The following is a 15,654-nucleotide window of genomic DNA, read 5'->3' on the forward strand; positions in this document are numbered from 1 at the left end:
ATGCCAATATGCAACCATATGACTTCTACCTTTGTGGAGCAAAGTTGTTGATTTGGAATATGTTGTCCAACGTAAATAAACATAGGTACTTGTAGAATAAGGAAAGTTGGCATCTAACCTAGCTTTTGGAGCAGCTTCACCCTTGGCAGATATTGTTGCCATGCACGTTACCCCCTGGAAACATTTGTGGCTGTTGATTTCTAGCAAGCAGTGCCAGCTAGAATCCCCAGTATCCCCTTTAATGGAATTGCCCTGGGTATAGTTATGGCTGTAACAAATATAATTAGTGTTCAAGGCCTTTAAATAACTCAAAGCGCCTTCTAAGGTGTCCTGTTTTAAAAAACGTAATTCCCTTAGCATTCCATAACAGCATAAAAGATGAGCCATACAGTTCCTACAATGCATTGGATGTGAAGGTGCAAAAAGTACATATAAATTGGCAGGGCAGCTAAAAGCAGTTGACTTTGACCTCCTTCATCAAGTACAAAAGTATCCAGGAGTGTTGTAGATTTCCTAAAAAACAAAGGAGGAATTAATTGCAAACAAATTGGGTCTAGAAATCAAAACCTTATTATTATTTTTTTCCCTCCTTCTTAAGTGTTTTCCTTCTCTTTCTTTTCCTTCTTTTGCTTCTTTTTTAGACCTGGTCTCGGGGGCAGAAGAGCACTCTACATATCAATAGGAAGGTCTCCCAAACAAATGTAGTGTATGTGGCATTGTTAATATAGTATGTAAAGGGGAGGGGTGATTGGGGCAGGAGAGAGGAATTTGTTCTTGTGTTATAGGAAAATGATTTAAGTTTCACTAAAGCTTTATTTTTAATCTGCTACTTCAAATATGTGCCTAATCTCCCAGGTTTATCAAATCATTACTTTCACCAGCATTGGATCTTTCATATATTCACATATTTGAATCCCATTGTCAGACTGGGAATCCCTAGTAAACTTAAATAGCAGTAAACACTGTCAAAATGGCCCTAGTCAACAACAGTGTTTGTTTAATAGCACAGCCACTTACTCCAGTATTGTAACTTTTATAGATTCACATGCTTGAATCATTCCCCGTTGTCGAGATGGGAGTCCCCGGTATTATAAAAAATAAGTCTCCATAGACATAAACCCATGAGGCCTAGGCCTAATACTCTTTTATAACATATCGATGCCCTTTAAGAAAAAGGACAAAACTCAACCAATCAGAAGAGACCACCCTGTAGAACCTTCCTGAGAGAGGCTCCAGTCCCTCAGATTTTCTACCGCATGTCGTGCTAAGGAAGTCTCCACTGAGCTGTGCTCAGTTCTCTTCTCTCTTCTGGATTGGAGTGTTTTTCACCATTTCAGCTTTCTATCAACTCATTGGAGTTATTTGTAGGTGATTCAAACTGACGTCCACCATGTCAGAGACACCTAAAAAAGGTTTATTAAGAGCCTGTGGAACCTCTAGGAAAAAAAGCCTGCATATTGACGATAAGCATAAGGACTGCTTATACTGTTTATATCCTGACCACAAGCCAAAAGAGTGCAAGGTATGTCGCACCTTTTCTACTAAAACTCTTAAAGACCGAGAAGGAAGACTTCTTTTGTGGCTTCTGAGACTGAAAAATAGAGATGGTGTGGTGTCTGATGAGGAGAGTGACACATCATCTAAAGCCTCCTCAAGAACACCTCAGAAACTACCTTTAGATGACCCTGCGGGCTCATCGTCGCAGCCACCTAAACGACAAAGGGTCAACTTCCATCGACAACATATCCATTGACGACATCACTCCTGTCGACGGAGACCTTGTCGACGACGGTGTCAACGAGAGCAGCGTCGACGATGGAAGTGTCATCGGCGTTACTGTTGAAGAAGATCCCTGTCGCTGGCAGTTTGATGTTGGCGACGGCGATTCTGTCGACGGAGCAGTAGCCTTCGTCGATGAAAACTTTTCTGGTGGTAATGCAATCGTCAACGGGATCGTTGATGACACCATCGATGACGGAGGAAAAGCAAAAAGTTCAAAAATTGCTGTTAACACCAGTTTTAACCTCATCTAGTCAGGTGCAAGCCCTTTTGCCATTACAATTTTTGAAGGAAGGGGATGGAGGAAGTAGAGAGAGAGGAGGGAGGCATTCAACAAGATGAATGGGATTCCTACATCATCCCCACTCCGGCATCTCCATCTCCCCAATAACCGGATTCACCTCCAGAAGATATTGGGGGTTTTCACAACCTTCTGGAGAGAGCTGCTAAGCGTTTTCATTTACCGATGCCTATGCATCAGAAAGACTGTTTTCTGTATGATTTCAAAGAACCCTATAGTAAAACAGTAAGATCTTTACCTATAATAGATTAAATATGGAAGGAGGGGCTAAGGATAGTGCAAAATCCAGCAACAGTAACACCTATTTTGCCGAGACTAAACAAAAAGTATAAAGCTCCGAATGATGCTCCAGCCTGTTTAATAGGTCACCCAAAGGCAGATTCGGTGATTTCCCAGGCAGCGCAGCGTCGCTCTAAAAATCTTCAGCTTCCCTGACGACTCCTCCTGACAAAGAAGGAAGGAAGCTTGACAACATAGGCAAGCGTTTCTCAACGTTGTCTGCTATAACCGTCCGAGCAGCGAACTCTCTGGCTTTACTGGGCCGTTATAATAGGCAGATGTGGTCGGACTTGTCACCACTTTTGGACAAACTCCCAACAGATGACAAGGAGGAAGCTAGAAGAATACTTCTGGAAGGCGAACGGACTGCCTCAGAAGTGATAGACTGTTCTATGGATGTAGCTTCCACTGGGTTCAGACAGCTAGCAGGAGCGGCCGTCTTGAGGCGTCAAGGCTGGCTCAAAGCTACCACATTCACACCTGAAATACAAACTAAAATCCTTGACCTCCCTTACAATGAAGAGTTATTTGGCAGCCGCGTTGACGAAGCCTTGCAAAAAAGATACTGCTACAGCTAAGTCTCTGGGGACTTTACAGTTCAGGAAGACTACTTTTCGTGGTTCACATGGAAGAGGCTATCAGTCTTACAGATCAGTATACCAGCAATCCCGGTATTCAACATATTCTGCAGCCACTCAGCAATATAGACCACAGTATATTAGTCGCCAACCATCTGCGGCTGCCTACAACAAGGCTTCCTTCAGAGGAAAATCAGGATGCCAGGGTAAGGAGCCCGCAATGACCTCTTCCAGCTGTCGGCCTCTATCCCACTAGCTCAATCCAAAGTGGGAGGCAAAATAACCCGTTATTTACAACAGTGGCGGGAAATCACGTCGGACCGATGGGTCCTAAACCTTATCCAATTCGGACACTCTCTGGAATTTGTAAAGATCCCGCCAACGAACCCTCCTTACCCCCACTTTTTGCTTTTTGCTTTACTGGTTTTCGACTTAGATGTGGCTGTGGGCTTGCTAATCAGACCCACAGCCCTGCTGTTCTCTCTCTAAATTAATACTATGTACTTTAGGTGCATAACCCAATTGGATAGGATCACCTTATTGGCCCCTGTACAGTGTACCTTAGGTACCCAGGGCATAGGTGTACCCTAGGCCTACCAGGGGCTGCAGCATGTATTATGCCACCCCTGGCCTGGCCTTCCATTATGACGCAACTGGCTGATCACTCAGCTGGGGCAAGGTCGTGTAATCACCCCTTGTTTAGGTGTAGTATTCCTATACCTACCTTATATATAGACACATGTGTACCTATCAGCCACTCCTATGGCAGGCCTTAACAATCCTGGAGGCAGAGTGCTTGGTAACATGTGAGATAGTGCTCTAGCATGAGCTGAGCCTGTCTGCAGCTTTCGGAACCATGTCCTTATAGCTGTTCTATGATATAGCCTACCATATACTCTTAAAGTGCCTTATAATCTTAAACCATTATGGTAACTATGGTTTGGCTTTATCAAAACATGTCGTGTAAGGTGTCTAACACTTTGGAATAATACCCCCATCCCATTTCTGGGGATGAGGATATTATCCCTCCCTTCTAGAGGGAGAAGACATGTTGAAACCTACTTACCCGGTTAAAAGTAACCAGAGCCCCAGCATCACAAAATGGATGCTGCTGCCACGACACAAGTCTGACCTCCTGCTGCTGGGAGTGATCCCGGCACGGGAGGCTTGGACAATAGGTTTCCTGCCTTGGGAGGTGCGAGCACCACCCCAGACAGGCCTTAGTGTATTGGGGCAGGGAGGGATGAAAGAAACTAGACACTGCCTGGGGCACACAAGGTGTCCCATGCATAGTCCAGTTCAAACCGGTGCTGGGCACTCCAGCCCCAGTCCTGGCGCGAAACTGGACAAAGGGAAGGGGGTGTAACCACCCCCCTCCCAGGTCCCACCCATAAGGCATGACCTAGCAGGCAACCCAGCCCCCCAGATTAGTATAAGTGTGGTAGCTGGGCCCCAGGAGATTAGATTATCCTGAACCTGCAACTTGAACAGAAACTCTGGACCTTCGACATTCGACGAAAGAAGAAGACTGAAGAATCTCCCTTGTGGCCAAGGAGTGGTCACCCTGTGCGAACAGGCACCATCAAGAGACTAACCCTTTGCTTTGCTGAAGTTCTACGAGGGACCGACTGCAGAGCCCGACCAGAGCCTTGACTTCCAGACTTCTCCGACCCTGATCCACATCCACAGCCGAGCTGAGATCCGTGGAGGCGACGAGAGACGTGGGACCGGCTACCTGGGAAAAGTGGCGAGTATCTTCCAGCGCACCTTCTGAGGCACCCTCGAAGTTGTGCACCGGGGATTGAGAAGCCCCAACCCCAAGCACCATCTGCACCGAAGATCAGCCCCCCACACTCCACGAGTCCTGCGTGGGGCCCTTCTGCATTTTCCTGCTTGCCGCGTCTGTCCGGTTGCTTGCCCGCTGGCTAGTAACCTTTGCGACGACACACCTTCGATTTTCCACTGCTGGTTTGGCACCTCCAGACTGGCTCCTGCTCCTCTGCAAAAGAGAAGCACCCCAGACATTCCTGGTCTGCACCAGAAGCAAGTCCTCCATTCTTCGTGGGTTCCGCTTGCCAAGGCTTGGTGAATCCTAGTTCGACTTCGACGCCGCCTACAGCACGAGCCTTCGTGGGACAGCTCGCCTCCTGGTCCTGGTCGTCCTCGATGCCTCCTGGTACCCGTGGCTCCTGCGACAAGCTTCACCTCTTCACCTGCAATCTCCCGACATCGCCTGGTTCCTTCCTGGTTCCACGTGGTCACTGGCTAGTGACCCAGACTCTGTCCCTTCTGCTTGCAGGTATCCTTCCTTCTTGATCCCGGCCTTGGGATCCACCGGACACTCTTCACTGACTGCCTGTCAGCAACTTTCCTTCAGGCATCCATAGAAGTCCACGACGAAACCCGACGCAAGTTCACACCTATGCACCCGCAGCCCGTGGGCTAGGTAACTTGGGTACTCCGGTGCCCACAAGGGTATTGACTATCCTAGGGTCTAGTTTCCGAGTCTCGACTTTCTAGCTATACCAGAAGTGTCCTAAAACTGCTTATTTCTGAACTGTACTATTTCTATCGATTATACGCATTACGCTTGAGTGTTTCCACTCTGCACCTGAATCCCGTGGGCCTCCCACTTCCTAACCTTGGGTAGTATAGTGTAGCCCCAGCGATGGCCTAGGCTTATCTTATTTCCGTGACAGTGGTCCTTATACCTCTTATTTAGTATATGGTTTGCGTGGCCCCTAGGGCCTAACTGTATTACTTACCTGTGTGACTTAATGTATGCTTGAATAAGACTGTGTTGTACTTACCTCGAATCTCATAAAGAGTGCTGAGGGTTTGACTAGAATAAATACACTTTATTTTATATATGTATCTGTTGTGGTGTCCTTTCATTTGGTATTCAAGGGGTTACAAATGGTATAACAGCTGGCTTCACATGCCATTCAGAGTTTAGCCTAAGACTGCTCTTGTCCATGCTACCACTCGGATAGCTGGTCTATAAGGTTGACTTTACAACCAATCACCATAAGGGTTGTTTGGACTGATACGAGGTGTACACTAGAATTAGTGACATCATATATCAGGCCAACTTCTCACATCCGCGTCTTACTCTTCGGACTAAAATAGGCTCCACGCATTTTCACGAAATGTTTGACTCCAGTAGCAGCATTTCTAAGGCAGAAACATCATAACATTTTTCCTTACCTAGACGATTGGCTCCTCAAATCCCCCACGTACGGAGCAGCAAAAGCATCAATCAAAGCCTGCCTACAAATTTTCGAGAACTTGGGCTTTACTTTAAATGTGGAAAAGTCAATCTTACAACCATTCCTCCGAAAGGTGTTTCTAGGGGCAACCCTAGACACCATGGGAATCAAGGACTATCCTACTCTGGAGAGGCAACAGAGGATAGTATCCTTGGCAAGCAGGGTCCAAAAAAGAAAGTCCATTTCAGTACGCCTATTCAAATCCCTCCTAGGGATGATGTCTTCTTGTATCCCTCTCATACCTCACTGTCGGCTTCAAATGCATCCTCTTCAGGAGGCTTTGAATAAACAAAGGATACAGAGGGATCTTTCGACAATCTGATCCGGATAACTCCTCCCATGACAACGGCCTTGGACTAGTGGACGCACCCTCACCGGCTATCGCGAGGTCTGTTGTTCCTATCGCAATCTGTTCCTCTCGTGATTACAACGGACATATCACTAGAGAGCTGGGGTGCTTTCCTACGAGAATTACAGGTCAGCGGGAAATGGCCGCCTTCCCACAAGGATCTTCACATCAATCTTCTAAAGCTGCGAGCAGTTTACCTAATGCTCCTAGCTTTTCTGCCAGAGATACAGGGTACATCGGTGCTTGTTAAGACGGACAACACCACTACAATGCACTACCTCAACAAACAGGGAGGAACAAGATCTCTCCTGCTCTCTCAGGAATCCCAACTCATATGGCGATGGTCAGTTGATCCCAAAGTGCATTTATCAGCAGAGTACGTCCCAGGAAAACAAAATGTCATAGCGGACAAATTGAGCAGGCTAAAAACTTCTTACCACGAGTGGGAGCTGGACCAGCACACTCTAGACAACATTTTCTTCCAATGGGGCAAGCCAAACATAGATCTGTTCGCATCTCCAGAAAATGCAAAATGCCGGTACTTCGCAAGTTGGCATCTCCATCGGGGTTCATGGGGGAATGTCGTTTCAATAGCTTGGTCCGGCATATTTGCTTACGCCTTTCCCCCCATTCCTCTTCTGCCACGAGTTTTAAAGAAGATAAAGACAGAACCCTGCAAATCCATTCAGATAGCTCCAGCCTGGCCTCACCAGCACTGGTACACGGAACTACACCTACTGTCAGTCAAGTCTCCGATTCACCTCAGACCAATTACGTCTCTCTTAACAATGAACCTGAGACAAGTGTGTCATCCGAACCCCAGTTCTCTGAAATTGGCAGCCTGGTGCCTGAGTTCTGAGAATTTCAACAATTGAAATTCCCACAGGATTGTAGACAGGTGCTGGCTAAAGCAAGAGGTAATAGTACTAACAAGACTTACTCCTTGAAGTGTAAAAGATTCTGTTGGTGGGGTACCTCGTCTAACGTTAGCCCTCGCCATTCTCCTCTTGAGGAAGTCTTGCCTTATTTCCTTTTCTTGGCTCGCTCAGATTTAGCCTACGCGTCAATTGAGGTCCATTTGGCCGCTATTTCCAGGGCCATCACCTGCTCCAGCAGAATTATAAAGCAGTTTCTCAAGGGGCTTTTTCGAATGTTTCCTCCATTAACGTCACCTCCTCCTACATGGCAATTAAATACGGTGCTCAGTCAACTAATGAATCACCCGTTTGAACCTATTCATAAAACTGATATGAAGTTCCTATCCTGGAAGTTGGCTCTTCTCCTAGCTCTTACTTCGGCAAGAAGGGTGGGGGAACTTCAAGCTTTCACTACTGAAGAACCCTTCTTACAATTTAAACAAGACAAGGTTATTCTACGAACAAATTTTACATTTATCCCTAAGGTCCCTTTGGATTTCCATCTATTGTGCTGAACTCATTCTTCCTAAATCCACAGACTGCAGCGGAGCGTGCTCTGCACTAACTGGATGTTAAAAGGTGCCTAAAATTTTACTTGAACAGGATTAAGTAATTTCGTATGTCAAATCAACTCCTTATTGCATACAGTGCACGTAGAAAAGGTTTCTCCATCACTAAACAGAGCATCTCTAGATCAATTTCAAGTGCAATTTTATTCTGTCATCAACAAGCGGGCCATCCTCTGACATCAAGAGTCAGTGCCCATTCTAAAAGAGCAATATCCACATCTACAGCGCTGTTTGCAGGTGTGTCCCTGCCGGACATTTGTAGAGCAGCAACATGCAAGACGCCGCGCACATTCATCAGGCGTCACTGCTTGGATGCTGGGAACAAGTGAGATGCGACAGTAGGACAAGCAGTTCTCAGACATCTCTTTCAATGAGGTGAGCCTTCTTTTTGGGTTCCTTCCCACCATCCTGAACTGTCTCACATTTTCAATGGTTGAAATTTTTCCTTTTGCTTATGCATTTCTATGTATATATTGGTGTACATGATTTATGCTTTCAAGAATGCATTTACGGTTGTAATTTATGGCATGCAAATGTGGTGCTTACTACTAACTATTCTGATTTAAGCATGTGAATCTATGAAAGTTCCAATACTGGAGTAAGAAACAAGTTACTTACCTGTAACTATAGTTCTCCAGTATTGGAAGCTTTCATAGATTCACATGCGACCTGCCCGCCATCCTGAAGAAGGCTCACTACTTCTCTCAGTTTCTTTTCTATTATGCGCACTTGTGCTTAGAAAATCTGAGGGACTGGAGCCTCTCTCAGGAAGGTTCTACAGGGTGGTCTCTCCTGATTGGTTGAGTTTTGAGTTTGGTCTTTTTTCTTAAAGTACCTAGATATGTTATAAAAGAGTATTAGGCCTCGGCCTTATGTGTTTGTCTATGGATACTATTATTTTTATATTACCGTGGACTCCCATCTCTACGACGCGAAATGATTCAAGCATATGAATCTATGAAGGATTCCAATACTGGAGAACTATAGTTACAGGTAAGTAACTTGTTTCTTCCTTTGAATGCACCCAAACTTAAGCCAATGCGGCGGTAGTGCCAGCTCTTCAACTCCCCCTAGAGGCCACCAAAGCTCAGATTTCTGCTGCATGTTGTGTGTGAGGGAGTCCCCACACTGCACTCTGCTCTAACCTTTCAGTTACTTCAACCTGTTCCCTTTTCTGGTCTATCCTGGGACAGAACCAGCCTTCCCTTCAGATTCCAGCTTACTGTAAGTTGTTTGCTATTTGCATATTTTATTTTATATATTTGTATTTTGTTTGCTATTTGCAGGCAAGAACTAAAACAATTATTTCACTGTTTGCAATTAACATGTTTACTCCTTTCGTTCCCTGGGTTTATTTTTGTTTTTAAGGTCAATTATTAAATGTCTTTGTAGCAGGCCTTTGAGATTTTACACATTTAGTAGCTGCAATTCTCGTCTTGTTCCATTTCCCATTGACACCAGAAATGAGTTTGCTTTCGATTCTCATTGAATCATGTATGCAGCTTCCAGAAGTACAATAGGATGGACAGTGGTGAATGGAGGTGGGTCTGTGACTCAAGACAGAAAAACATTTTTGTCTAGCCACAGCTTCCTCACAGGTGTTGGTGTTTCCAGAACCAATGAATAGATACTTTTATGTTAGGAATCCTATAGTTATCTGGTAGGTAACATTTTGTATTTTTTCTTGAAACAAGACCTCCCTAAGAATCCCTCGTGAGTGATTTGTTCTGTTCTTACTCTTTTCAGATTGCTCATGAGAAAAGCTTTGTTTGATCACCTGACTGCAAGAGGTATACAGGTATGGTGTGAATTACTTAATAAATAACTCCATAGCAGGAATGATAACAACATTGGCCTATGCTCTTTTTTTGTTTAAAACTTCAGGGGGTAATGTTTTTGGACAGGTAGAGTGGAAAAAGTATTTTAATCCGCTAAAAGGGATGAGATGGGTGAGTGTTTTTTTCCCACACCCTAATTCCAGCCTCTCTGCTAGTCCTATATTGCATGTATTAACAGAGCACCACTGACGTTGTCTGTCCTTGTGTGTTCTGGAGAAACTGTCAGGCACTTAGAGCGCCTCTTCCAAGCACTAATGAGACACCTGCCCTGGTTTTAGGGGTCTCATTCATGAGTAACAACTATGAGAAACTTTAACTGAGAAGGAGGTAATTGGGTGACATTTCTGCCCACAGAAGCCTCCTTAAGTGCTATACTATGGGAGGCTCTATCAATGTAGGATTTCTAATGAGTGCCTCAGAGTTGATTGTCAATGTGGTAGTCAGGAGGAGTGGTAGATCTGCAGCATCAGGATTTCAAGTGTAAGCCCAAAAGAGATGGTTTCCCTGCTAGATTTTGAATGTAATAGGGCAGAGACATTCAGAGCAGGTGTAACCATGCAACTGATGGGCAAACATTTACTTAGTCCTCATTATTGAGCACTGATAGTGATTAGCCTCTGTTGATGTCTAAACTGATATTAATTTTATTATTGATCTGCAAGTGGTTGATATGCCCTACTAAATGAGAAAAGAGGGATCAAGAATGTCCAATCAATTCAGAGTCTGGTGTGGCTTATGTAGATCTTTTTTCAATAATCTAATCCGATGCCATTTATGATTTATCAGGGGATATTTACATTCCCAACAATGATACAGAGAGCCAACAAAAGAGAAACCAAAACAGGTCTCAGTGGGGAATAACTGATCTTGAGAAAATTACAATAAATAATGCTTACATCAGACTACTTTGCTCGCTAATCTCACCCCCACTTTCGTCAATGCCATTCGAGCTGCAAGTGTTTAGAAATTGTATGTGAATGTTGATGTTAGTATTTGGCACCTGCAATGGTATATCTTTTGGATGAAATTTTGTGAAGCACACATCAGCTGTTCAACTTGAGAACATTGAAATACACAGTTTAAATGTAATTCTTTGGAATCTACTCTTCCTCTGAGCAGCACAGGCATTGGGGCTCCATCAATGTAAAATATGGATCCTTGGCTCTGCAACTAATGATAGGACTTAGTGTTCCCAGTGTACTTTCCTTTGTCTAACTTTGTGATTTTGCACACATAGAAACTTTTAAATAAACTGATACTAAAAAACATGCCTACGTTTCTTGCGCCTACAATAGACCCATACTCCTACAAAGGATATGGAGGCAGATCGCATAGACTCAATTATGGATCAGGGGGGTATCCGTTTAGTCAGAAACATCTTTAAAATTATTGATAAATGCTTGGCTCATTTAGGTATTAATCAACAAAATAGATATGGCCAGTCTTCTGGAATTTTTTGAAAATGTGGCGCTTGATCTAACGAGGCATACCTCAATCTTATTCAGCACGGCCAGTGTTGCTCGAATACATGGAATATTGGAGAGTATTGATTGGAAGGTATGGACACATTCTGCTTAGTTTCAGAGGCGATGCTTGATAACATAAGGACAGCAGGCAGATATATTCTCAAGTGTAGCAGCAATTCGTGTGTGAAGTTGATAGAATTAGGTAGGTAAAACGCCCCCCCACTACCTCAGCATCTATTCCACTTGATAGAGTGGAAACATTTATGGATGCAGCAGCAACAATTTTTCTACTTAATCTTTTTTGACAGTGTTTTTTCATTTAATTGTCATGCCTCAGAGCTTGAGTTGAATCCATAAAAATGCAGGAAATATGGCAGGAGCATAGCACAAACCAAATGGCGTTCCACAATGTTCATTATGCTAAAATGGTGTAGAGAAAGTTGTTTTCCACTCATCACCTTCCTTTATATGTAACAGATTATAAGCGCCTCACACATCAAGTTTAGTAAAAGCTTATGCGCTATGTACTGGCTTCAAGATGTTGTTGATAAGAAGCAAAGGATTTCCATACTTGATTGCACTCCAAATTAACCCTCTATAATAATTACAAGCTTGAAGATCTTTCTTTGAAAAAATTGACCATGTTCAATTTATATGGAGTAATCATATTCCTGTGTGAGTAAACAGAACAGACATTAGGCTCCGCAAAAATTGGAGAAAAACTCAACATCGCAGAGGCACTGAAGAAAAAGTAGCCAGTATTTGATGTGGGGTACTTTAACTTGCCACTAGGTGAGCAGTGACAATGATCATGACAAAACTGTGATAACAAATATGTTATTTAAGTTGATCAATTGACATATGGATTTTGCCTCTTTAACACCTTCTCTGCATGCCCTTTCCCTTTCTCCTGTGCCCTGCCTTTTTTTTTTCGATTTGAGGTATTTCCCGGTTAGACATCCATAACATTTTGTCCGCATAACGTATCCATGCTAAATTTGCGTCCTTTTATTCCAACATCCTCAGGATTCTAAAGGTACCCATGGTTTGTGTGTTCACTTGGATCAGACTGAGAAATTAGGTAAAATGCAGCTAAATGTTGTTTTTTGGGGGACAAATGGGAACAAAGTGCTGCAGAAGACAGTATCTGGTTTTTCCCTGCAAATGGTATCAACAAAGGGCTTGTGGTTCTAAAGTCACCATCTTCCCATCTTTCAGGAACAGGCAGGCTTTTGTCAGAAAACCAAAACTTTCCACACAGTTTTGGCATTTTACTAGGACATAGTCAATCTTTCCAATTGTTTGTGCTTTCAACCTCATTCCAGTTGAAACAGTCAACAGTTGAAATAAAACAACATTGAAATTAAATTGAAAAAAACCCCAGCCATTTGTGCCCAAATTTTCACCTGTAACTTCTTCTAACTATGCTAGATGTTTTAAAGCAATATATGGTTATGTCCGCGGGACCCCTGGTTGCGGGGGATATATCGGCTTGTAGGTTTACAAAGAACCCGAGGTATGCAGAGCCAATAACTGAGCTGCACCTTGCAATGGTTTTTTATTCTGTACTGGTTATACAGCAATTCATTTGGTAAAACATTAAGAGTGAAAAATAGGTATCAAGGAAACCTACTGTATTTCCGAAATGGGAACAAGATATGGAGTTTAGAAGCAGTGGTTATTGCAAATCTCTGAATATGGGATTGCCATACTATCATGTGAATTAGGGGGCATTTTCAAATTGTCTTCTTTTAAAAAAAACTGTGTTACATTTGGGAGGTAGAAATGCATAGAAAGACAACTGGTAATAACACTTGTTCTATTATCCTGTGTTACCCTTAGTCTCCCAATATAAATAGTACCTCACTTATATGGGTTGGCCTAGCGCCCGTGAAAGGAAACGGGTCAAAACGCAACATGGACACATCACATTTTACAAACTGACCCTTTTTTTGCACTGTGCCTAGCTGTGGATTTTGAGCCCTAGCTCATCCGGCACCTAAGGAAACCTAGCAAACCTATACATTTTTTAAAACAAGACATCCAGGGGATTCCAGGATGGGTTGACTTGTATGGTTCTGCTACCCAGGATCCGTGGCAAACCTCAAACATTGTAAAAAAAAAAAAAAAACATTTTCCTCACATTTCCGTGATGGAAAATTCTGGAATCTGCAGGGAGACATAAACTTCCACCCACCCAGCATTCTCCCAAGTCTACCAATAAAAATGGTACCTCACTTGTGTGGGTAGGCCTAGTGCCCTTGAAAGGAAATCGCTCAAAACTTACTGTGGAGATTTGAAAATTATCGATCACAAAAGAACTGGTCTTGCAAGGGAGTCCCCTGCGTCTTTGATCCTGGGCTTAGCGGCCATGCAGGGAAACCTACCCAGACATTTCTGAAAACTAGACACCTGGGGGAGTCCAAGGATGTGTGTCTTGCGTAGATCCCTCAACGTTTTCTTACCCAGAATCCATTGCAAACCTCAAATTTAACCAAAATAAATCTAATTTTCCTCACATTTGTGTATGAGAAAGTTGTGGAATCACCAGGGCAGCACAAAGTTCCTACCACCCTGCGTTCCCCCAGGTCTTCCGATAAAAATGATACCTTACTTGAGTGGGTAAGCCTAGTGCCCACAACAGGAAATGTGAGGAAAATGTGATTTTTATTTAGCAAAATTTGAGGTTTGCAGTGGATTCTGTGTAAGAAAACATTGGGGGATCTACGCAAGACACACATCCTTGGACTCCCCCAGGTGTCTGGTTTTCAGAAATGTCTGGGTAGGTTTCCCTGCATGGCCGCCAAGCCCATGACCAAAAACGCAGGTGACTCCCTCGCAAAGCCAGGTATTTTTGTGATCGATAAATTTCAAGTCTCCACAGTACGTTTTAGGCCCTTCCATGTGGTGGGCACATGGCCCACCCATACCAATGAGGTATCATTTTTATTGGGGGACCTAGTGGAACAATGGGTGGTAGGAAATTTGTGTTTTCTTTCTGATTCTGGAAGAATATGGCACAGTAATGCAAGGACAATGTGTAACTGTAGTCACATTTTGAGGTTTGCAGGGCATGTTAGGTAAGCCCGAGAGGTGCACCACCCTGTACTCCCCCCTGGGTTTCTAGTTTATGAAAATATCGAAAATTGGAACATTTCCCCAGAGGTTTAAATATTATTAACAAGAGACTTCACAAAAAGGAAATGCACTGTTAATAATTAAAAGGTTAAAACCTAAACCAATGACTCACAGCTCGGATGCTGTAAAGGCACGATAAGGTACCAATCTCTTTACCGGCCATTGACACACCTTTCATACGTGACACATACAAGACCATTCACACTGCCAGCCATGGGCCCAGCACATTACAACAGACAACGAAGAGACAATGTACACAGTGGAAGAGAAAGCCAGAAAATACAAATATTACTTCACAACCAACTATTCCTCAAGTACACACACATACTGGTTGGATTAGGCACAAGAGAGAGTGAAGGTTCATAGCGTAAACTATTATTAACAAGAGATTTCACAAAAATGAAATGCACAAATAATAATTAAAAAATTAAAAACCTGAACCAATGACTCACAGCTCATGAGTTGTAAAGCCATGACAAGGCGCCAACCTCTTTACAGGCCATTCATACACCTTTTATTCGCGACACATACAAGACCATTCACACCGTCAACCGCGGGCCCAGCACATTACAAAACTCACGTCAACAGGCAGCGCCATTCATGGGTCCATCACTTTCATATGCCCACATGCCTGACACAGCAACCACACCAGCTGACGGAGTGTGTGGCCTGTTGTTTGGCTACCAGTGTGTGTAGTGACCAGCAGCAATTCACTATTCACACACTGCCGGCCGAGAGCCCGTCCACACACACCGACAGCCAAGCACCAGTCCACACACACCGACAGCCAAGCACCAGTCCAAAAGACACACAATTGATGGACGGAATGCTGAACAAATCAAAGCATTCACCTCCAGTCAAGAGATCTGGGTTAAATCCATCATTCTTTTGATCACCATGCCACCACAGTTTAGACCTGGCCATATGCAAATCAGCCTTGACCCTGTGCCTCATGGGAACAGTCCAGCCCGAACTGCCAAGCCAGGTCCTTTCAGCCCTCATCAACCGGTCCTAGGATGCTTGTTTCCGGTCCAGGGAGGACCTGGCTTGGCAGTTCGGGCTGGACTGGTCCCATGAGGCACAGGGTCAAGACTGATTTGCATATAGCCAGGTCTAAACTGGGGTGGCATGGTGAGCAAAGGAATGATGGATTTCACCCAGATCTCTTGAC

At 43.9% G+C, this 15,654-nt stretch overlaps 1 protein-coding gene across 1 annotated transcript in view; it reads left to right on the forward strand.

Moving 5' to 3' along the window:
• The window catches only part of GDPD1 (glycerophosphodiester phosphodiesterase domain containing 1), a 379,654-nt gene that overhangs the window by 345,816 nt on the left and 18,184 nt on the right, over positions 1 to 15,654 (forward strand). Inside the window, exon 9 of the mRNA XM_085649395.1 lies at positions 9,788 to 9,839. Coding sequence (XP_085505521.1) covers positions 9,788 to 9,839 — 52 coding nt within the window. The remainder of the gene's footprint in view (positions 1 to 9,787; positions 9,840 to 15,654) is intronic.

Source organism: Triturus cristatus, chromosome 3_2, assembly GCF_964204655.1.
Source record: "Triturus cristatus chromosome 3_2, aTriCri1.1, whole genome shotgun sequence".
Taxonomy (NCBI): domain Eukaryota; kingdom Metazoa; phylum Chordata; class Amphibia; order Caudata; family Salamandridae; genus Triturus; species Triturus cristatus.